This window comes from Salvelinus fontinalis, chromosome 8, assembly GCF_029448725.1.
Source record: "Salvelinus fontinalis isolate EN_2023a chromosome 8, ASM2944872v1, whole genome shotgun sequence".
In the NCBI taxonomy this organism is placed as follows: Eukaryota; Metazoa; Chordata; class Actinopteri; order Salmoniformes; family Salmonidae; genus Salvelinus; species Salvelinus fontinalis.
In genome coordinates, this window is record NC_074672.1 from 35686185 (window position 1) to 35709914 (window position 23730).

Below are 23730 nucleotides of genomic sequence, written 5' to 3' on the forward strand. Positions count from 1 at the left end.
GGACAGAAATAGAAGTGTACATTAGACTACAAGAGGAGAAGGCAACACGTAAGTGCATTTGCCAGTCTGGTAAAAACAGGAAACCAAAGACATAAGACATAATGGCCAAAGCCATTATAAGCATAAAAGCTTAGGGTAAACTTAGTGCATTGTCTATTGTCTAGGACAGGAAACTAAAGCAAGGCCATAAGTACATAGAAGAGCTGGAAAAACCGAGGTCAGAGGGACATACAAAGGAGGGGGCCAGCCAAATGACCAACAGATGGACTATAGGCATAATACATATTTATATTAGGACACTGAGAAGGTCCTGGCACCATTGTAATCTAATCAAGAGCGGATACAGGCGTTATTGGGCATGAACAAGCAGGAAGCCTGAAAATGAAAGACAATGGTAACATATGAGAAGTAATTTAATTAACGTATGTGATGAACTCATGGGCTGTGTGTGTGTATAAGAACAGAGCCAGTGCTTATGGAAGTGGGTCTTTCCGCGTACTGACACGGCTTCTGATATTTTATATTAAAAACCTATATTGAATTTACAAGTTCTTGTAAGAGTGTTATATTTCTGAGACGATTATCCACGACACACGCCACCAATCAGGCCTATGGTAGAGTGGCCAGACGGAATCCACTCCTCAGTAAAAGGCACATGACAGCCCACTTGGAGTTTGCCAAAAGGAACCTAAAAGACGATGACCATGAGAAATTAGATTCTTGTCTGATGAAACCAAGATTGAACTCTTTGGCCTGAATGTCAAGCATCACATCTGGAGGAGACCTGACACCATCCTTACAGTGAAGCATGATGGTGGCAGCATCATGCTGTGGGGATGTTTTTCAGTGGCAGGGAGACTAGTCAGGATAGAGGGAAATAGGAATGGCGCAAAGTACAGAAATCCTTGATGAAAACCTGCTCCAGAGCGCAGACTAGGGGCGAAGGTTCACCTTACAACAAGACAACGACCCTAAACACACAGCCAAGACAACGCAGGAGTAGCTTCAGGACAAGTCTCTGAATGTCCTTGAGTGGGCCAGCCAGAAACTGGACTTTGCGAACTGTGTGACCGTAATTAATTTCCCAGAATTGTACATAATTATGACATAACATTGAAGGTTATGCAATGTAATAGCAATATTTAGACTTAGGGTTGCCACCCGTTCAATAAAATATAGAACGGTTCAGTATTGGACCTTCATTGATATCGTCCTAACCAACCTGCCCTCTAAATACACCTCTGCTGTCTTCAACCAGGATCTCAGCCTGCGTCTGTAATGGATCTGCAGTCAAACGACCACCCCTTATCACTGTCAAACACTCCCTAAAACACTTCAGCGAGCAGGCATTTCTAATCGACCTGGCCCGTGTATCCTGGAAGGATAATGCCCTCATTTCATCAGTAGAGGATGCCTGCTTAATCGTTAAAAATTGCTTTCCTCACCATCTTAAATAAGCATGCCCCATTAAAAAAAATGTAGACCAGGAACAGATATAGATCTTGGTTCACTCCAGACCTGACTGCCCTTGACCAGCACAAACATCCTGTGGCATACGGCATTAGCATCAAATAGCCCCCACGATAAGCAACTTTTCAGGGAAGTTAGGAACCAAGGCAGTTAAACTTCTTATGGCTGCAGGGGGCGTATTGAGTAGCCAGATTATATGTGCCCATTTCAAACGGCGTCGTACTCAATTCTTGCTCGTACAATATGCATATTATTATTACAATTGGATAGAAAACACTCTAGTTTCTAAAAACGTTTGAATTATTTCTCTGAGTGAAACAGAAATCCTTCTGCAGCACTTTTCCTGACCAGGAAGTGAAATGTCAGAAATCTATGCTCTGTTCAACCTCATGCCTATACATGGGTGTGTTACGTAGGAGTCTACAAACACTTCCTACGCCTTCCCCTGGTTGTCAAGATGCGGTGAGAGAAGAAATTTCGTGTCTATCTTGGTCAGAGGTGGAATAAAAGGTCTTTGTTTGACGTGACCGTCCATATCCTGTTTCTGGAGCGCGCGAAAGAGGACACGGATATGGCTTCTTTTTAGCTGTCATTATGATAGACGAACATCTCCGTCTTAGATTTGATACATGTCACCATATCATCGTAACGTATGTTTTTTCAATATAGTTTAATCAGATTATTGAAACTTTTTTGGGAGTTTTGCCGTGTTCCGTTTTCTAACTTTGTTGACTTGAGTAATCCGTGTCACTTGGCAAGTGCCCATGCTATATGAAGAGGGATATTTGCCGTTCCAGATCAAAACAACGACTATTCTGGACAAAGGACACCTTAACCAACATTCTGACGGAAGACCACCAAAAGTAAGAAACATTTTATGATGCTATTTCTAATATCTGTCGTGCATGTTGACTGGTCGTGGGCGCCCAAGTGTTTCTGGCTATTGTGGTTATGCTAATATCACACTACATTTTGTTTGCGATGTAATACATTTAATAAATCGGAAATATTGTCTAGAATCACAAGAAGCCTGTCTTTCAATTGCTGTACACTATGTATTTTTCAGAAATGTTTTATGATGAGTAATTAGGTATTTGACGTTGGTGTCTGTAAATATTATGGCTGCTTTCGGTGCAATTTCTGATTGTAGCTGAAATGTAAACTATGAATTATACCTGAAATATGCACATTTTTTGAAAAAAAACATATGCTATACAATAAATATGTTATCAGACTGTCATCTGATAAGGTTGTTTCTTGGTTAGTGGCTATTTTTATCTTTATTTGGCCGTAATTGTGATAGCTACTGATGGAGTCATAAACTGATGGAGTAAGAATATTGGTGTCTTTTGCTAACGTGATTAGCTAATAGATTTACATAGTGTCTTCCCTGTAAAACATTTTAAAAATCGGACATGTTGGCTTGATTCACAAGATGTGCACCTTTCATCTGGTGTCTTGGACTTGTTAATGTGTGAAAGTTAAATATTTAAAAATATATATATTTTTAATTTCGCGCCCTGCACTTGAGCTGGATGTTGTCATAAGTGTACCGTGTCGGGCTGCACCCCTAACAGGTTAAAAAAGCTAGACTTTGCTTTCCTAACAGAAATTTGCATCCTGTAGCACAAACTCAAAAAAGTTCTGGGACACTGTAAAGTCCATGGAGAATAAGAGAACCTCCTCACAGCTGTCCACTGGTCCAGCAGATACTGTTTTAGTGGCTGTTGGTGCTGAGCTGTAGCAGAACTGTGCCCTTCTGAGAGTGGGCTGCACCTACACACGGGGGCAGCCCTAGTAGAAGGGCTAACAAATATACAATTAAAGCAATCCACATGAGTGTATATACTTTATTTTAAGCACTGAGGCTAGGAAACACTGTCACCACCAATAAATCCACAATAATTGAGAATTTCAATAAGCATTTTTCTACGGCTGGCCATGCTTTCCACCAGGCTACCCCTACCCTGGCAAACACCTCAGCACCCCCTGCAGCAACTTGCCCAAACTCCCCCTGCTTCTCCTTCACCGAAATCCAGACAGCTGATGTTCTGAAAGAGCTGCAAAATCTGGACCACTACAAATCAGCAGGGCTAGACAATCTGGACCCTGTTTCTAAAATTATCCGCCGCAATTGTTGCAAACCCTATTACTAGCCTGTTCAACCTCTTTCGTATCGTCTGAGATCCCCAATGATCGGAAAGCTTCTGCAGTCATCCCCCGCTTCAAAAGTGGAGACACTAGACCCAAACTGTTACAGACCTATATCTAGCCTATCCTGCTGATCTAAGGTCTTCGAAAGCCAAGTTAACAAAACAGATCCCCGACCATTTCGAATCCCACCGCACCTTTTCCGTATGCAATCTGGTTTCCGAGCTGGTCATTGATGCACCGCAGCCACGCTCAAGGTCCTAAACGATATGATAACCGCCATCAATAAAAGACAATACTGTGCAGCAGTCTTCATTGACCTGGCCAAAGCGTTCGACTCTGTCAATCACCACATTCTTATCAGCACACTAAACAGCCTTGGTTTCTCAAATGACTGCCTTGCCTGGTTCCCCAACTACTTCTTTGATACATCATCGATGTTGCTCTTGCTGCTGGTGATTCTCTGATCCACCTCTACGCAGACGACACCATTCTGTATACTTCTGGCCCTTCTTTGGACACTTAACTAACCTCCAAATGAGCTTCAATGCCATACATCTCTCCTTCCGTTGCCTCCAACTGCTCTTAAATGCAAGTAAAACTAAATGCATGCTCTTCAACCGATCGCTGCCCGCCCGTCCAACATCACTACTCTGGACGGTTCTGACTTAGAATATGTGGACAACTACAAATACCTAGGTGTCTGGTTAGACTTTATACTCTCCTTCCAGACTCAAATTAAGCATCTCCAATCCAAAATCAAATCCAGAATCGGCATCCTATTTCGCAACAAAGCATCCTTTACTCATGCTTCCAAACATACCCTCGTAAAACTGACTATCCTACCGATCCTCGACTTCGGCAATGTCATTTACAAAATAGCCTCCAACACTCTACTCAGCAAATTGGATGCAGTCTATCACAGTGCCATCCGTTTTGTCACCAAAGCCCCATATACACTACCCACCACTGCGACCTGTATGCTCTTGTTGACTGGCCCTCACTACACATTTGTCACCAAACCCACTGGCTCCAGGTCATCTATAAGTCTTTGCTAGGTAAAGCCCCGCCTTATCTCAGCTCACTGGTCACCATAGCAGCTCCCACCCGTAGCACACACGCTCTGGGCAGGTATATTTCACTGGTCATCCCCAAAGCCAATTCCTCATTTGGCAGCCTTTCCTACCAGTTCTCTGCTGCCAATGACTGGAACAAAATGAAAAAATATTTATATATTTTTTTCTTCTTTTAAATCGCTGAAGCTGGCGACTTATATCTCCCTCACTAACTTTAAGCATCAGCTGTGAGAGCAGCTCACAGATCATTGCACCTGTATATAGGCCATCTGTAGATAGCCCACCCAACTACCACATCCCCATAGTTATTTTTGTTTTGCTCCTTTGCACCCCAGTGGCCCCACTCAATTTTAGAATAAAGCTGTAACGTAACAAAATGTGGAAAAAGTCAGGTCTGAATACTTTCCAGACGCACTGTAGCTAACTTAGCTACCTAACCAGCTAATCAACAGGGCAACAATGGCAAAAGTAGCCAGCTAGCCAATTAGCTATTGCTAGCTATCAACAATTTCTTCCTGCAAGACTTTGTCAATACTAATTAGCGTTAATATTGCCATAAATAATGTGCGTGTTAGCTAACATACTTTATTTTTCTAACCTGACTAATTATGTACTGACTAGTTCGGTTCAAAGGGATGAAAAGCTACTGCCAGTCAGTAATGTTAGCTAGCTAACTGGCTAAAGGCTAGATAGGAGAATATAACTATGCCAACTAGCTAGCACTCTACATTCAATTCACATTTCCACAAAATTCAGAGTGTTTCCTTTCAAATGATACCAAGAATATGCATATCCTTGCTTCTGGGACTGAGCTACAGGCAGTTAGATTAGGGTATGTCTTTAGGTGGAAATTGAGAAGGGGGGGTACCACTAAGAAGTTAAGAGCCACGACGCACGGTCTGATAATATTAACACATATCACTTGCAGTACGGTTTTGGAAGAAAGAAATATATATTTTAAAGTTGATACACACCTTTATAGGTTTTGGTTTCCTACGCTGCCATTCACTGAAAACAGTACTACATTTACCTGTGCTAAATAGCCATCTGTGTTCTTGTGCTGACGTTGCTTCCAGAGGCAGTTTGGAACTCGTTAGGGAGTGTTGCAAGTTGATTTTTATGCGCTTCAGCTGTCCCGTTCTGTTAGGTTTGTGTGGCCTTCTACACAGTCACTTGAGAATAACAGCACTTAGTTGACCGGGGCAGCGCTAACAATTAGACCAACTGACTTGTTGGAAAGGTGGCATCCTATGACAGTGCCACATTGAAAGTGAATGCACTCTTCAGTAAGGAATTTTTACAGCCAATGTTTGTCTATGGAGATTGCATGGCTGTGTGCTCAATTTTATAAACCTGTCAGCAACAGGTGTGGCTGAAATAGCTGAATCAACTAAGGGTGTCCACATATACTTTGTATATAGAGTGTGCTGTATAAATGAATAAGGCTGATGGAACAGATAAGAATATTTAGCTAAAAATTGATAAATTATTATTTCTTCACATTTTAGGTGCAGCAATACACACACGGCGGTAGGCCTGTGTGAACGTTCCAAAATGCGCGCTGCACATGCGAGCGGTTTCATGGACAGAGATGGAAGTATCCATTAGAAACGTAGAAAGAGGGGGGATTTGAAGATGCAACAACTATCATGGGTTGATAATATTACTAGGATAATGCCTTTCAAATCAAATTTTAATTGTTCACATACACATGGTTAGCAGATGTTAATGTGAGTGTAGCGAAATGCTTGTGCTTCTAGTTCCGACCGTGCAGTAATATCTAACAAGTAATCTAACAATTTCACAACAACTACCTTATACACAGACGTGCAAAGGAATGAATAAGAATTTTTACATATAAATATATGGATGAGCGATGGCCGTGCAGCTTAGGCAAGATGCAATAGATGGTATTGAGTACAGTATATACATATGAGAAGAGTAATGTAGGGTAACATATAAAGTGGCATTGTTTAAAGTGACTAGTGATACATTTATTACATCACATTTTTTATTATTAAAGTGGCTAGAGATTGAGTCAGTATGTTGGCAGCAGCCACTCAATTTTAGTGATGGCTGTTTAACAGTCTGATTGCCTTGAGACTGGCTGCTAGACAATGAAAGAGTTTTTTTTTTAAACCAATAGAACGCATATGAGTAAATCTTTCCCTCTGTGTTTCTATGGTGGGATTTTGGCTATAGGGTACTTTGAAGCAAGGTAAGACATGCCTCATAATATGAAGTAAAACATCCAAGTGCCAAATAATTAAGGAATTTTGCAAACGCCATCTCATGTACAATAGAAACACTGCTAACCACAGTGCCAGGTGCCTGCACGCTTGAATTAAAAGGAAACTGCACTCAAATTTCCCAGCCCTCAGGTGGTCTCCTGATGTAGTTCAAACATTGCTATGGTATTAGCACATACAATTGTATTTCTGTAAAAAAAAGATTGACAGCCTCATTTATCCGTTTCAATAGTAGGCCTACTATTAGCCTACTTGCACAGTACTGCTTGGGTTGGCCTGACTGAAAGACCAATATAAATTAAATGATTTTAGGTCATTCTGAGTGCATGTCACTGTTTGTGATATATATATTTTTTTTTACACAAGTCGCATTTCCTTCGCTGGGCGGGCCGTTTGGAAATGTTTTGGAAAAATTTGAGTATGCCCACTTGTCCAGGCACCACTACATCACTGGGGTACAGTAACTATTTGAGAAATGTTTTTGGATGTGATATGAAAGTGAAGGAATTTATATTTATAGAACTGTACAGCAATTGAGAATCGATTCACGTTTAGATTGGTATTTGGCTACCAGAGCCAATTTGCCCTTTAAACTGATCATGCAACGCTAAGGTCCTTGGACTGAGGAGTAACGTTAGGCTCTTTTAGTTGCCAATATTGAGCTTCCATTAGCTAATTTAACATACTGTCAATTTAGCTCATGTTAGCGGCCTATTGCTAGATTTTGCAAACTCGTTTCCCTTGTTAACGCACACATTTTTATAATTGACGTTAACTAGTTACACAAGGTTAAAAAAAAAAATAGAAATGCAACGTACTAAACCTGATTTCCAATACGATTTAGTTCTGTCCTGGTTTGAAAGACGCATTTGGTTCTCTCCTGGGTCGTCTCCATCATCACTCTCTGTGTCCCAGGTTGAATCATACTCGCACACTAAATCGTCGTCCTCCATCATTGAAAAAACAATGTGGGGATTGAGAAAGACGAAAAGCGAAATCTGTTTAGATAAGACAATTAGACATGAGTTGAGCTTCTAGCTCGACTATTTAAGGCGACCAACCATTCCTCCTCCCGGTCATGCAAATCCATCGCCGTGTTTCGCTAATGTGACCACCAGATGAAATGGCACCGTGCAGCTTGTGCCTTTAGACTCGTTCGACAAAGAGCTCGCCAATTTGTATTCCCAAACCGGAAATTAGTTCTCTTGTTTCGTTCATCCATTCCTATCGGAAAATTAATGGGGAAAGAATAAGGTTTTGGGATAAAAAAATAAATAAAGTCTGAGGTTAACACAGGTTTATGAGATAATAGCAGTCAGTTAACATGACCTTTATGAATTATGAAGCCTTTTATGTGCTTTGCGTAATGGATTTGATGCTCTCGAACACGGCCAATGCACGTCTACAGGCTGAGCAGCTGTTGAGAATAATGCGTTTTTTTGAGGACAGAACAACTTTGGGGCTATATCGTGTATATTTGAGTAGCCTTGCTGGGCTTTTTGAGAAATGTCAAAGTCATCATCAACACCACCATCCTCATCACCACTAATGGCGTGTGGCATATCAGTCTCAGTGATATTATATTGTACTGAGTTAGGATAGGCTTAATTATGCTTTCTCATTAATCAAAATGCTATTTGGAAAGTTATTTTCAGACTGTCCTGATATCTGTTGTTGATGTAGGCCTAGGTTAATTTGTTTTTATTGTATCCCGAACAATAATGATCATTCTTAAATAATAAAAATTAAGAAAATATTTAATTTTCCTTGTCTGTGGTGAGACAATAATTCCTGTCTTACTGTATATATCATCCTCAAAACACATGTCTGCAGTCAAGCATGCACACATTCAGTACCAGTCAAAAGTTTGGACACACCCCTACTAATTCCAGGGTTTTTCTTTATTTCACTATTTTCTACATTGTAGAATGATAGTGAAGACATCAAAACTATGAAATAACACAAATGGAATCATATAGTAACCAAAGTGTTAAACAAATCAAAATATATTTTATATTTGAGATTGTTCAAAGTATCCAACCTTTGCCTTGATGACAGCTTTGCACACTCTTGGAATTCTCTTGACCAACTTCATGAGGTACTCACCTGGAATGCATTTCAATTAACAGGTGTGCCTTGTTAAAAGTTAATTTGTGGAATTTCTTTCCTTCTTAATGCGTTTGAGCCAATCAGTTGTGTTGTGACAAGGTACGGGTGGTATACAGAAGATAGCCCTGTACCAAAAAAACCAAGTCCATATTATGACAAGAACAGCTCAAATAAGCAAAGAGAAACGACAGTCCATCTTTACTTTAAGACATGACGGTCAGTCAATCCGGAAAATTTTAAGAACTTTGAAAGTTTCTTCCAGTGCAGTCGCAAAAAACACCAAGCACTATGATGAAACTGGCTCTCATGAGGACCGCCACAGGAAAGGAAGACCCAGAGTTACCTCTGCTGCAGAGAATACATTCATTAGTTACCAGCCTCAGAAATTGTAGCCTAAATAAATGGTTCACAGAGTTCAAGTAACAAACACATCTCAACGTCAACACTTCAGAGGAGACTGCGTGAATCAGGCCTTCATGGTCGAATTGCTGCAAAGAAACCGCTACTAAAGGACACCAATAATAAGAAGAGACTTGCTTAGGCCAAGAAACACGAGCAAGGACATTAGAATGGTGGAAATCTGTCCTTTGGTTTGATGAGTCCAAATTTGAGATTTTTGGTTCCAACCGCCGTGTCTTTGTGAGACGAAGAGTAGGTGAAAGGATGATCTCCGCATGTGTGGTTCCCACTGTGAAGCATGGAGGAGGAGTTGTGATGGTGCTTTGCTGGTGACACTGTCTGATTTATTTAGAATTCAAGGCACACTTAACCAGTATGGTTACCACAGCATTCTGCAGCGATACGCCATCCCATCTAGTTTGCGCTTAGTGGGACTATCATTTGTTTCCAACAGGACAATGACCAACACACCTCCAGACTGTGTAAGGGCTATTTGACCAAGAAGGAGAGTGATTGAGTGCTGCATCAGATAACCTCGCCTCCACAATCACCCGACTTCAACCAAATTGAGATGGTTTGGGATGAGTTGGACTGCAGAGTGAAGGAAAAGCAGCCAACAGGTGCTCAGCATATGTGGGAATTCCTTCAAGGCTGTTGGAAAAGCATTCCAGGTGAAGCTAGTTAAGAGTGTGCAAAGCTGTCAAAGGCAAAGGGTGGCTACGTTTTTGGTTATTACATGATTCCATGTGTGTTATTTCATAGTTTTGATGTCTTAAAAATAAAGAAAAACCCTTGAATGAGTAGGTGTGTCCAAACTTGTGACCGGTACTCTACGTACACACACACTTCTGACATATCTCCTTCCCACAACAGAAGATGAATGTTATCACTGTCCTGAGTTAAAGTTTGTCCATGTTTAGTATGCTAGTTAAATTGGGATCTAGCCTTGACATTCTAGGATGTGCTCTTCCAAACACAAGGATCGATTGCTCAAAGAGGTGACATTAATGTGAACATGTAATTGGATTTACAAAGACTGTGTTCTGCTCATCTTTTTGGCAGTAATTGTAAGCTAGCCGAGGAACGTGTCTGCCTTTCTCACGTGGTACCACACTATTAGAGGATATAAATAGTATCCTGTGCTATCAAGTGGGTATTCTGTGTGTAATGGCCGCTGGTTTGGGTTTCTATTTTTGGTCCCAGTTACTGTGGAAACTCCAGGGCTGTGCCAGCATCCAGCATTTGGAGTTAATTTCACAGATGCTGCTATAGCTGGGTCATATTGGATGGATTCAGGAATGATTTAGTTACAAACATACAGTGTACTGTATGTCTCCACCATTTAGTTGCTTGAGCTAAACACTGGAGTTACAGAGAGTTTCAATAGAAAAAACACATTGATAGTAGTCAGTTAGTTGACTGGTTTGTGTCAAGGGGAAGATGTCACAGGGTTGACCTGGTCAACAGAAAAAATTGTTATGTAAATGGTTTTAAAAAGGAAATGGGTTTATGAAGTTTTCTTCAGAATTTAAGTTAATTATTTCTGAGTACACGCATATGTCATCAAACTACTGGCTCCACAAATGTAGCTGAGGGCTGTAACAGAGATCAGGGGCAGCAGGGGAGTGTGTTGAGTGCACTGGCAGATTTACCATTAGGCAGAAGAGGCAATTGCCTAATTTGAAGGGGTGTCCTTTTCTTTTTTGCATGGGCTGCATCTCAATACAAAGCCAATGTTGGCCTTCCACATCGGTGGTGGAAGGTGGCTGAGCTACAGCAGTGTTTGTCAGACCAGTAGACATCCCGAAAATTGTTCTTCTCACAAAAATGCTTCACACCAATATGACCCATCTATGGAATGATGACTTTCACAAATCCGATATTTGTTTAATCAAATATATGTATATTGTTTATACCTACAAGGATTCTAAAATTCTAAATCAAATCGCTAAAAGATCAATGGTATGACCTTCTTAAAACACTTCCATATGTTAGTTTAGTAGAAACACACTGGCCCTTAAGCCAGGTTTAAGTGACTCAAATCCATTTTATTTTGCATATTCGATTCAAATCTGTTCTTTTTCCTGCAGTCTGAACTGCCAAAAAGCACATGAATCAGATATTTCAAGCCACATTTCAGATACAAATCTGATTCCTGCCCATACAAATCTGATTTATTTGCTCTCAAGTGGTTTTTAGACTGTTATTTGGAATATCTTGTTGCTTGCTGGCTATTCTGTTGACAGTTTGACAAAAACATCTGGTAGCTAACTAGCATGTTAATTGTTTACAAACAAATTAGTGAATGTGCTAAAAAGCTAAACAGCTACCTAGATGTCTGCTGTGGCTAGCCAAAAATGACTGTTTTTGAAAGTTGGATCATCCTTTGAGGCTTTAAAAGTGTTCTTACTCTAGAATTTTTAACATTCAAAGCAATTGGGAAATGTCCATGGCAGGGATTTAGCTTGCTACGTAGTGATAGGAAGCAAGAGCACCACCACCACCAATCAGCCTACACCACTGCGCACACAACCGTCATTATTATGACAACGAGAGTAGCCATGTCAGCAAAGGACTGTTGTCCGAATACACAAAATCCAATTTCGTCACTTGTAACTTGGACAGTCAGTATCCCAAAACGGATTTGAAAAACAAAACTGATTTGAGCATTAATAAAAACCACTTAAGGATCTGTGTCCCGCTAGCGGGACAACTTCTGGTGAAACTGGAGGGCACGCAATTCAAATAAATAATCATACAAATTATGGATTTTAAACATGTGTACATATAAGTGTTTTATACAGGCTGAAAGCTTAAATTCTTGTTAATCTAACTGCACTGTCCAATTTACAGTAGCTATTACAGCGAAAACATGTCATGTGGTTGTTTGAGGACGGCGCCCCATATCAAAATATTTTTCCACCGGCACAGGTTTCGTACATTCACATATAACGATTAAATATTCCCTTACTTTTTGAAAATCTTCCTCTGATTTGTCATCCAAAGGGTCCCAGCTATAACATGTAGTGTCGTTTTGTTAGATAAAATCCTTCTTTATATCCCAAAAAGTCTGTTTAGATGGCGCAATCGATTTGAGTAATCCACTAGCTCAACTTGCAAAGAAAGGAATCCAAAAATCTACCCCTAAACTTTGTTTCAACAAGTCAAAATATGTTTCTATTTACTGCTCAGATACCCTAAAATGTAATCAAACTATAATATTTATTTCTGAAAGAAGTATGTTCAATAGGAAACCGATTTTAGCAGGTGCGTAATTCGCGCAAACACGAATTTCCAAAACTGTGTCCTTCTGCTAAAACTGATATTTCTTATTCATTTTTGAAGTTACAAGCCTGAAACTTGAAACCGACTGCTGACACCCTGTGGAAGCCATATGAATTGCATCCAAGGAGCTAATTTTCAATATGACCTTTCTCTTGTATTTCTAAGAGGTTGGTCTCTCAAAAAGAAAAAGTATGGTTGGTTTTTCTTTGGATTATCTCCAACCATATCTATTGTGTTATATTCTCCTACATTATTATTATTTTTTATTTTTATTTATTTTTAAATAATTTTTATCCCCTTTTCTCCCCAATTTTCGTGGTATCCAATCGCTAGTAATTACTATCTTGTCTCATCGCTACAACTCCCGTACGGGCTCGGGAGAGACGAAGGTCGAAAGTCATGCGTCCTCCGAAGCACAACCCAACCAAGCCGCACTGCTTCTTTAACACAGCGCGCCTCCAACCCGGAAGCCAGCCGCACCAATGTGTCGGAGGAAACACCGTGCACCTGGCCCCCTTGGTTAGCACGCACTGCGCCCAGCCCGCCACAGGAGTCGCTGGAGCGCGATGAGACAAGGAAATCCCTACCGGCCAAACCCTCCCTTACCCGGACGACGCTAGCCCAATTGTGCGTCGCCCCACGGACCTCCCGGTCGCGGCCGGCTGCGACAGAGCCTGGGGGCGAACCCAGAGACTCTGGTGGCGCAGTTAGCACTGCGATGCAGTGCTCTAGACCACTGTGCCACCCGGGAGGCCCTCCTACATTATTTTAACACTTCTACAAACTTCAAAGTGTTTTCTTTCCAATGGTACCAATTATATGCATATCCTGGCTTCAGGGCCTGAGCTATAGGCAGTTTACTTTGGGCACGTCATTCAGACAGGAAGTCGAGAAAAAAGGTTAAGGCCTGCAGTGTGAACTAGGTTTTAGACTCCAGGAGGCTCTGACTGGCCTCTGTTTGGGGCCTCTAAAATCCCTGGGGCCTCTAAAGTCCTAAAAACTAAGTTTAGCACTACTGTACCTGTCAGAACTGATGTGCCAATGTCTTGCCGAAGACTGAAATATAACACAACCGTTTGACATAGAAACACTGGATTTGAGCTGTTAATTTTTTGTTGTTGAATTAATTATGAAATTATGAAAAATATGAATAACATTCCACCCATACCACTAGAGGGTGATTTGGTCATTTGACTGCAGGAAAGGGCTGACATCAATGAGAAATGTCAGGTTTTAAAATATCAAATCAAATTTTATTGGTCACATACACTCACATTAACATCTGCTGAACATGTGTAACGAAATGCTTGTGCTTCTAGTTCTGACAGTGCAGTAATATCTAACAAGTAATCTAACAATTTCACAACAACTACCTAATACACACAAATCTAAAGGGATGGAATAAGAACATGTACATGTAAATATATGGATGAGTGATGACCGAGCGGCATAGGCAAGATACAGTATATACATATGAGATGAGTAATGTAAGATATGTAAACATTATGAAAGTGGCAATATTTAAAGTGACTAGTGATCCATATATTAAAGTGGCCAATGATTTGAGTCTGTACATTCATTATGGAGATGAAAGGAGAAGACAATCCAAGCCAACCTGACTCAGGCCAGGCCATGGTCTGGGGTTCTGGGAACCTGGGACACCTGTGATCGGCTCATAGATGACAGAAAACACACACGCTCTCTCTCTTTCTCTCATACACAGACACATACAGTGCATTCACAAAGTATTTAGACCCCGTTTCTACATTTTGTTACATTACAGCCTTATTCTAAAATGTATTAAATAAAACATTTTCCTCATCAATTTACACACAATACCCCATAATGACAAAGCGAAAAAAGGTTTTGAGGATTTTTTGCTAATTTCTTAAAAATACAAAACAGAAATACCTTATTTACATAAGTATTCAGACCCTTTGCTATGAGACTCGAAATTGAGCTCAGGCGCATCCTGATTCCATTGATCATCCTTGAGATGTTTCTACAACTTGATTGGAGTCCACCTGTGGTAAATTCAATTGATTGGACATTATTTGGAAAGGCACAAACCTGTCAATAGTTGACAGTGCATGTCAGAACAAAAACCAAGCCATGAGGTCAAAAGAATTGTCTGTAGAGCTCTGAGACAGGATTGTGTCAAGGCACAGATCTGGGGAAGGGTACCAAAAAATTTCTGCAGCATTGAAGGTCCCCAAGAACACAGTGGCCTCCATCATTCTTAAATGGAAGAAGATTGGAACCACCAGGACTCGTCCTAGAGCTGGCCGCACTGAACAATTTGGGAGAAGGGCCTTGGTCAAGGAGATAACCAAGAACCCAATGGTCACTCTAACAGAGCTCTAGAGTTCCTCTGTGTAGATAGGGAAACCTTCCAGAAGGACAACCATCTCTCCAGCACTCCACCAATTAGGCTTTTATGGTATAGTGGCCAGATGGAAGCCACTCCTCAGTAAAAGGCACATGACAGCCCACTTTATGTTTTCCAAAAGGCACCTAAAGACTCTCAGACCATGAGAAACAAGATTCTCTGGTCTGATGAAACCAATATTGAACTCTTTGGCCTCAATGCCAAGCGTCACATCTGGAGGAAACCTGGCACCATCCCTACGGTGAAGCATGGTGGTGGCAGCATTATGCTGTGGGGATGTTTAAAAATTAACAAAGCAAAGTACAGGGAGATCCTTGATGGAAACCTGCTCCAGAGTGCTCAGGACCTCAGACTGGACAACAACCCTAAGCACACAGCTAAGACAATGCAGGAGTTGCTTTGGGACAAATCTCTGAATGTCCTTAAATGGCCCAGCAAGAGCCCGGACATGAACCCGATCGAACATCTCTGGAGAGACCTGAAAATAGCTCTGCAGCAATGCTCCCCATCCAACCTGACTGAGCTTGAGAGAATCTGCAGAGAAGAGTGGGAGAAACTACAGAAACCCCAAATACAGGTGGCCAAGCTTGTAGCGTCATACCCAAGAAGACTCAAGGCTGTAATCGCTGCCAAAGGTGCTTCAAGAAAGTACTGAGTAAAGATCTGAATACTTATGTAAAATTTCTGTTTTTTATTTTTAATAAATTAGCAAAAATAATAATAATCTAAATCAGTTTTTGCTTTGTCATTATGGGGTATTGTGTCTAGATTGATGAGGGGGAAAAAAGTATTTAATTCATTTTAGAGTAAAGCTTTAACCTAACAACATGCACTGTATGCACGCACACTCTTACTCTTATTGAAATTATCCCAGTACAACAATCTCTAGATAATTTCTAAGAGGCTTTGCCTGAGTTCCATTAGAGACTAGTTAACACAGGGACATGGAGAGTAATTAAGGTTACTATTCCTACATTCTTTCAAAAGGTTTTATCTAAACTTTGACAGACATAGCCAAGCCAGACTGTGCAGTGTGCCCGAATGAAGTGCAATTGGCATGCCTCTGTCACCCGTTTACGTGACACTTCATTATTTTCTGTTTCTTTCAAGATCTTAGTGCAAGTGTTTCAGGACTCAGGAGAAGTGTCTAACCTTCCCATAAAAACGCACTCTGCTGAAAGGCAAACTCAACTCTCAGTGCTTTTAACTCTGCTCTTCCAAAGAATGAATCCCAGGTTTGAAAAAGGATAATTAGCAAAGACCATTTTTTACAGTCTATGGACTAAGCCAGGGATTGAACTCCCAACCTTCCAATTTCAAGGCAGACACTCTTACTACAAGGCCACTGAGTTTGTTGGCAACTGTAAGAAGCAAGCAACAAAATCTGATGACAGCAATTACTTTAAAATGTAGCCACCTTATTGTAAACAGAGAAAAAAAAGTGGGGATTAAGTTTGAGATTGAAGCAGACCATATTAACAGGGTATCAATCTCCGTTCTAACGCTGTCCTCACCTCATCTGCCATTCTGTCTTGCTCTCTCTCATGATGAGGGAAGTTATCTTTATAGGCAAAGTACCCTGGTGACGGTTGGTTTACGCCTCTAGAGGGCGCTGTTATCACAGGGAACCTCCTTCTCTGTGTATCTCTCCACTTATCATCAGTACCAGGGAGACACTTGAGGGCCCCACTAACTCTCCAGTCTTCCTCATCGTCTCCTGGTCTCCTGTAGCGACATGGCCTCTCTGCGCCAACCAGAAGGATCCTAGTGCATAGAGATTTATGGCAGCACGTTCTAACTCACTGCTTGGTACTCCCTCGCGCCTCTCAAGACATTCGAAGGGGGACACTTGTCCTCTGCCCCACCCCCTCTCCAACAACACCCCATCTGCTTAGGTGACATGTGTGTGCAAGCCATATGGAATGCTGATCACTCTCTCCATCATCACAATGTAGCATTGATGAGTCATGAGTCAAGGGAGACATCTGCTAAAGGAGCTTGGTTTACAAGCTCTCACAGTCTCCCTTTTGCCATTTTCATCTGTCTGGGTGTCGGTAGGTAGATCCTCTTGTCTGATCCCTCTCTCTCTCCTTTGGTCTTGTCTCCTTATATTATTTATTTTATTCAAACACCTCTCTTATTCCTGTGGTGCCCCCATTTCTCTCTGTTCCCCTCATCTCCCTACATGGCACCTCTCTCTCTACTCCTCTCTCCCTCACCTTAGACGTTTATTTATTTCCTAACATTTTACTTATTCTAAGGTGATTAATTTTCTAAGCTCTCCGCCGCTGTGCCACATTTACATTTCTCTCCAGGAATTGATGATGGATCAGCTTTGCTGGGTATACAAGGATCTTTCCAGGTTCACAGCCTTCTTTTCGCTGCCTGATGTGTGGGAGAATAAAACATTGAAAAGGGTTGACACGTTCTCTATGCATTCATCAACTCTGGGATTCTAGGTTCCAGATGTCTGGTGTTAAAGAGATTCAACAGAGGGGGTAAAGTGCGGACTGGGTGGAAGGATGAAACAACCAGGACTTCAATGAGCTGTATTAGCCACTTAACACAGAGTTCTGAGAGGAGGATGCTGCTGGGACCAGAGAGACTAGCAACACAATATAGAACAAATAATCCAGCTGCAATAGTCTGATGCTGCTGTTGACCATGTTTTAACTTTCACTTTCCCTTAGCTCCCTTTTCCTATCAAAATATGTAGTACTTTGCGGAGGGGGAGAATTTGGGTACATCTCAAGTAGCTCTGTTGTTCAGTGGGATGGATAACATCATTGTGGTGTTGATAAATGAAGGACAGGATCATTGCACTTAATTTGTCAGATTCAACCTTGGTGAAGGTCCAAGCCTGTGGTGCTGGTCTGAGTTACTATGGTAATCACTATCACCTGTAGGTTTGCACATTCACCTAGCACACACACACACGCACACACATAAGATTAATTAAGCAATAAGGCCCGAGGGGATGTGGTACATGACCAATAGCACAATAGCACGTCGTTCTAAAGCACGACGCAACGCAGAGTGCCTGGATACAGCCCTTAGCCATGGTATATTGGCCATATACCACAAACCCCAGAGGCGCCTTATTGCTATTATAAACTGGTTACAAACGTAATTAGAACAGTAAAAATAAATGTCTTGTCATACCCGTGGTATACGGTCTCATATACCACCCACGGCTTTCAGCCAATCAGCATTTAGGGCTCGAACCACCCCGTTTATAATAATGAGTATAGCCCATTTCAAATATGAATTAATAAGATTTTGGTACAGTAGCCATTATGTATCAAAATGTATTGCAGGGACATCCCATCAGTATGTAACTCCCATACACCACAGCCATTAGGCTATGCATAAGAATGTTTACCAAATTCACTGTCAGAGAAGAGAGGAGTCACTGATGCAGTTTGATACTGTGGATGATTGTGTGGCTTTGGTAGGGATTTCAGGGGTGATGGTGTAGAATGGAAATGGCCTCAGATAGGCTTGGCATAGCTCTTTGATAGTCTCTAAACTGTCATTTCTTCTGGGCTTGAGCCAAACAAGTTCTTTATCCAACTGAACACACAAAGTTCAACATGTTTATCTTTAGGCTAAATAACATGTGTACCCATTTAATGAAATAAGCCTATTGCATATTCATCTCATGAAATGAAACCTATTGGCACATAAACGCTGTAGGTTCTGGAATGACTGCACTAAAAGACCCAGCATGTTGCATGTAACGAAATGATAGAGCATCTGCCTTCTTGAACATTTTTTCTGAACTTTTAATTTGTCTCTTATTGAACTGAGCGTGTGGTTGGGAAGGGATCACATGGCTATAAAATATAGAAAAATGGCACAGGGATATTAATTCTGCTTCCCTGGTGACTGCTGACTTAACTGAATAGTCAATATTTGGTTATTAGTACACTATATAGCAAAGCAAGGAGAAAACACACAATGTTGCTAATAAACCTCAAAAGCTGGTTCTCCTACTTCAATAACCAACGTACCGTTTTCTTACCCTGATCACAGCTGACCCATAGTCTATAGATGCGGGCATCACATCGATCCACCAGGTAGGCTACAAAGTGCGCCTCATAAAGAGTCATCTGTGCCAGTGGCGCCGCTCATCACTTGGAATAATGGGCCTACATTATCAGAGTGTCAGTCTCTCCCGCACACACGCTTCACAAAGCAAGGCAATCAAAGCAGTGCAAGCGGAAAAGCCACCTGTTTTCTCACCAGAGCCTCTATATCTACAAGGGATGGGAGTTGAAGACTTGATGAATAGGTAGTTTTGCTAACACCAGCCTCTCTACGTCCATGTTCTCCATGTAGTCACGTGGGTCGCGCATCAGCCAGGCTAGGGTATAGGCGTTACAAATGACAAAATGGGGTTATGAAATGTATTCTTTTAGGAGTTTATCACCACTGTATTTGGTTTAGACTAGTTTAGACAGCCGGGAAGAAGTATTGGATATAAGAGAAACGTCAACTTACCAACATTACGACCAGGAATACGACTTTCCCGAAGAGGATCCTCTGTTTGGACCACCACCCAGGACAATGAATCTAATCCCAGAAGCCGACCCAAAACAACGGCACCGCAGAGGGGCAGACGGAGCGGCCTCCAGGTCAGGCTCCGAAGACGTGCACGTCGCCCACCGGTCCAGAGTATACTATTCGCCAATGTCCAGTCTCTTGACAATAAGGTAGACGAAATTCGAGCAAGGGTGGCCTTCCAGAGAGACAGAGATTGTAACATCCTCTGTTTCACGGAAACATGGCTCTCTCGGGATATGTTGTCGGAATCAGTTCAGTCACCGGGCTTCTCCATGCATCGCACCGACAGAGATAAGCACCTCTCTGGGAAGAGGAAGGGCGGGGGTGTATGCTTCATGATTAACGACTCATGGTGTAATCATATACAGGAACTCAAGTCCTTCTGCTCACCCGACCTAGAATTCCTTACAATCAAATGCCATATTACTTCCCAAGAGAAGTCTCGTCAGTTATCATCACAGCTGTGTACATTCCCCCTCAAGCAGACACCAAAACGGCCCTCAAGGAACTTCACTGACTCTATGTAAACTGGAAACAATATATCCTGAGGCTGCATTTATTGTAGCTGGGGATTTTAACAAAGCTAATTTAAGAACAAGGATACCTAAATTCTATCAGCATATTGATTACAGTACTCGCGGGGGTAACACACTCGATCACTGCTACTCTAACTTCCGCGATGCGTACAAAGCCCTCCCCCGTCTTCCCTTCGGCAAATCCGACCAATACGCCATCTTGCTCCTACCGTCTTATGGGCAGAAACTCAAACAGGATGTACCAGTGACTAGAACCATTCAACGCTGGTCTAACCATTCGGAATCAACGCTTCAAGATTGTTTTGATCACGCGGACTGGGATATGTTCCGGTCAGCCTCAGAGAACATCATCGATCTATATGCTGACTCGGTGAGTGAGTTTATAAGGAAGTGGATTAGAGATGTTGTACCCACTGTGACTATTAAAACCTACCCTAACCATAAACTGTGGATGGATGGATGGCGGCATTCGCGCAAAACTGAAAGAGCGAACCCTCGCATTTAACCATGGAAAGAGGTCTGGGAATATGGCTGAATATAAACAGTGTAGTTATTCCCTCCGCAAGGCAATCAAACAAGTGAAATGCCGGTACAGGGACAAAGTGGAGTTGCAATTCAACGGCTCAGACGAGATGTATGTGGCAGGGTCTACAGACAATCACGGACTACAAAAGGAAAACCAGCCACGTCACGGACACCGACGTCACGCTTCCAGACAAACTAAACACAGCTCGGCATTTAACACCATAGTACCCTCCAAGCTCATCATCAAGCTGGAGGCCTTGGGTCTCAACCTCGCCCTGTGCAATTGGGTCCTGGACTTTGACGAGCCTCCCCCAGGTGGTGAAGGTAGGAAACAACATCTCCACTTCGCTGACCCTCAACACTGGGGGCCCAACAATGTGGCATGCTCCTGTACTCCCTGTTCACCCACGACTGCGTGGCCATGCACGCCTCTAACTCAATCGGCAAGTTTGCAGACGACAACAGTAGTGGGCTTGATTACCAACAAAGACGAGACGGCCTACAGGGAGGAGGTAAAGGCACTCAGGTTGTTTTCCTGACACCACACTCTCTCACTCAACGTCAACAAAACAAGAAGATGATCGTGGACTTCAGGAAACAGCAGAGGGAGCACCCCCTATCCACATTGAAGGGACAGCAGTGGAATAGGTGGAAAGTTTTAAGTTCCTCAGCGTACACATCACAGACAAACTGAAATGGTTCAGCCACACAGACAGTGTGGTGAAGAAGGCGCAACAATGCCTCTTCAACCTTAGGAGGCTGAAGAAATTTGGCTTGTCACTCAAAACCCTGACAAACTTTTACAGACAAACTTTTTAAAATCCCACCGTACCTTCTCCGCTGTGCAATCCGATTTTCGAGCTGGTCACTGGTGCACCTCAGCCATGCTCAAGGTACTAAACGATATCATAACCGCCATCGATAAAAGACATTACTGTGCAGCCGTCTTCATCGACCTGGCCAAGGCTTTCGACTCTGTCAATTACCGTATTCTTATTGGCAGACTCAACAGCCTTGGTTTCTCAAATGACTGCCTCGCCTGGTTCACCAACTACTTCTCAGACAGAGTTCAGTGGGTCAAATCGGAGGGCCTGTTGTCCAGACCTCTGGCAGTCTCTATGGGGGTACCACAGGGTTCAATTCTCGGGTCGACTCTTTTCTCTGTACATATCAACGATGTCGCACCACGACACCATTCTGTATACATCTGGCTCTTCTTTGTACACTGTGTTAACTAACATCCAAACGAGCTTCAATGCCATACAACACTCCTTCTGTGGCCTCCAATTGCTCTTAAAAACGCTAGTAAAACCAAATGCATGCTTTTCAACCATTCGCTGCCCGCACCTGCCCGCCCGGCTAGCATCACTACTCTGGACAGTTCTGACTTAGAATATGTGGACAACTACAAACACCTAGGTGTCTGGCTAGACTGTAAACTCTCCTTCCAGACTCATATTAAACATCTCCAATCCAAAATCAAATTTAGAATCGGCTTCCTATTTCGCAACAAAGCCTCCTTCACTCACGCCGCCAAACATACCCTCGTAAAACTGACTATCCTACCAATCCTCAACTTCGGCGATGTCATTTACAAAATAGCTTCCAATACTCTACTCAGCAAACTGGATGCAGTCTAACACAGTTCCATCCGTTTTGTCACCAAAGCCCCTTATACCACCCACCACTGCGACCTGTATGCTCTAGTCAGCTGGAACTTGCTACATATTTGTCGCCAGACCCACTGGCTCCAGGTCATCTATAAGTCCATGCTAGGTAAAGCTCTGCCTTATCTCAGCTCACTGGTCATGATAACAACTCCCACCCGTAGCACGTGTTCCAGCAGGTATATCTCACTGGTCATCCCCAAAGCCAACACCTCCTTTGCCAATGACTGGAACGAATTGCAAAAATTGCTGAAGCTGGAGACTTATATTTCCCTCACTAACTTTAAACATCAGTTATCTGAGCAGCTAACCGATCTCTGCAGCTGTGCATAGCCCATCTGTAAATAGCCAATCCAATCTACCTACCTCATCCCCATATTGTTTCTATTTACTTTTCTGCTCTTTTGCACACCAGTATTTCTACTTGCACATCACCATCTGCTCATCTATCACTCCAGTGTTAATTTGCTAAATTGTAATAACTTCGCTACTATGGCCTATTTATTGCCTTACCTCTTCACGCCATTTGCACACACTGTATTTAGACTTTCTTTTTTTCTATTGTGTTATTGACTGTACGCTTGTTTATTCCATGTGTAACTCTGTGTTGTTGTTTGTGTCGCACTGCTTTGCTTTATCTTGGCCAGGTCGCAGTTGTAAATCTTGGCCAGGTCGCACTTGTTCTCAACTGGCCTACCTGGTTAAATAAAGGTGAAATAAAAAATTAAAAGATGCACAATTGAGAGCATCCTGTCGGGCTGTATCACAGCCTGGTACGGCAACCGCAAGGCTCTCCAGGGGGTGGTGTCGTCTGCACAACGCAAACTACCTGCCCTCCATGACACCTACAGCACCCGATGTCACAGGAAGGCCAAAATGATCAAAAGGACAACAACCACCCTAGCCACTGCCTGTTCACATCGCTACCATCCAGAAGGTGAGGTCAGTACAGGTGCATCAAAGCTGGGACCGAGAGACTGAAAAACAGTTTCTATGTCAATGCCATCAGACTGCTAAACAGCAATCACTAACTCAAAGAGGCTGCTGCCTACATTGACACCCAATCACTGGCCACTAATAAATGGATCACTAGTCACTTTAACAATACCACTTTAAATAATGCCACTTTAATAATGTTTACATATCTTACATTACTCATATCATATGTATATATTGTATTTTATACCATCTATTGCACCTTGCCTGTGCCGCTCGGGCCATCACTCATCCGTATATGTACATATTCTCATTCAGCCTGAGCAGATGTGTGTATTAGGTAGTTGTTGGGGAATTGTTAGATTACTTGTT

At 42.2% G+C, this 23730-nt stretch overlaps 1 protein-coding gene across 2 annotated transcripts in view; it reads right to left on the minus strand.

Moving 5' to 3' along the window:
* LOC129861184 (opioid growth factor receptor-like protein 1) overlaps nt 1-8303 on the minus strand; it is a 56101-nt gene extending 47798 nt beyond the window's left edge. Inside the window, exon 1 of one of the 2 annotated variants that reach the window (XM_055932374.1) lies at nt 7770-8303. In XM_055932374.1, the coding sequence (XP_055788349.1) occupies nt 7770-7871 (102 nt within the window). In that variant the 5' untranslated portion in view covers nt 7872-8303. Of the gene's footprint in view, nt 1-7764 lie in introns of both variants that reach the window. The other variant, XM_055932373.1, reaches the window with a different exon arrangement.
* Nucleotides 8304-23730: the final 15427 nt, after the last annotated feature.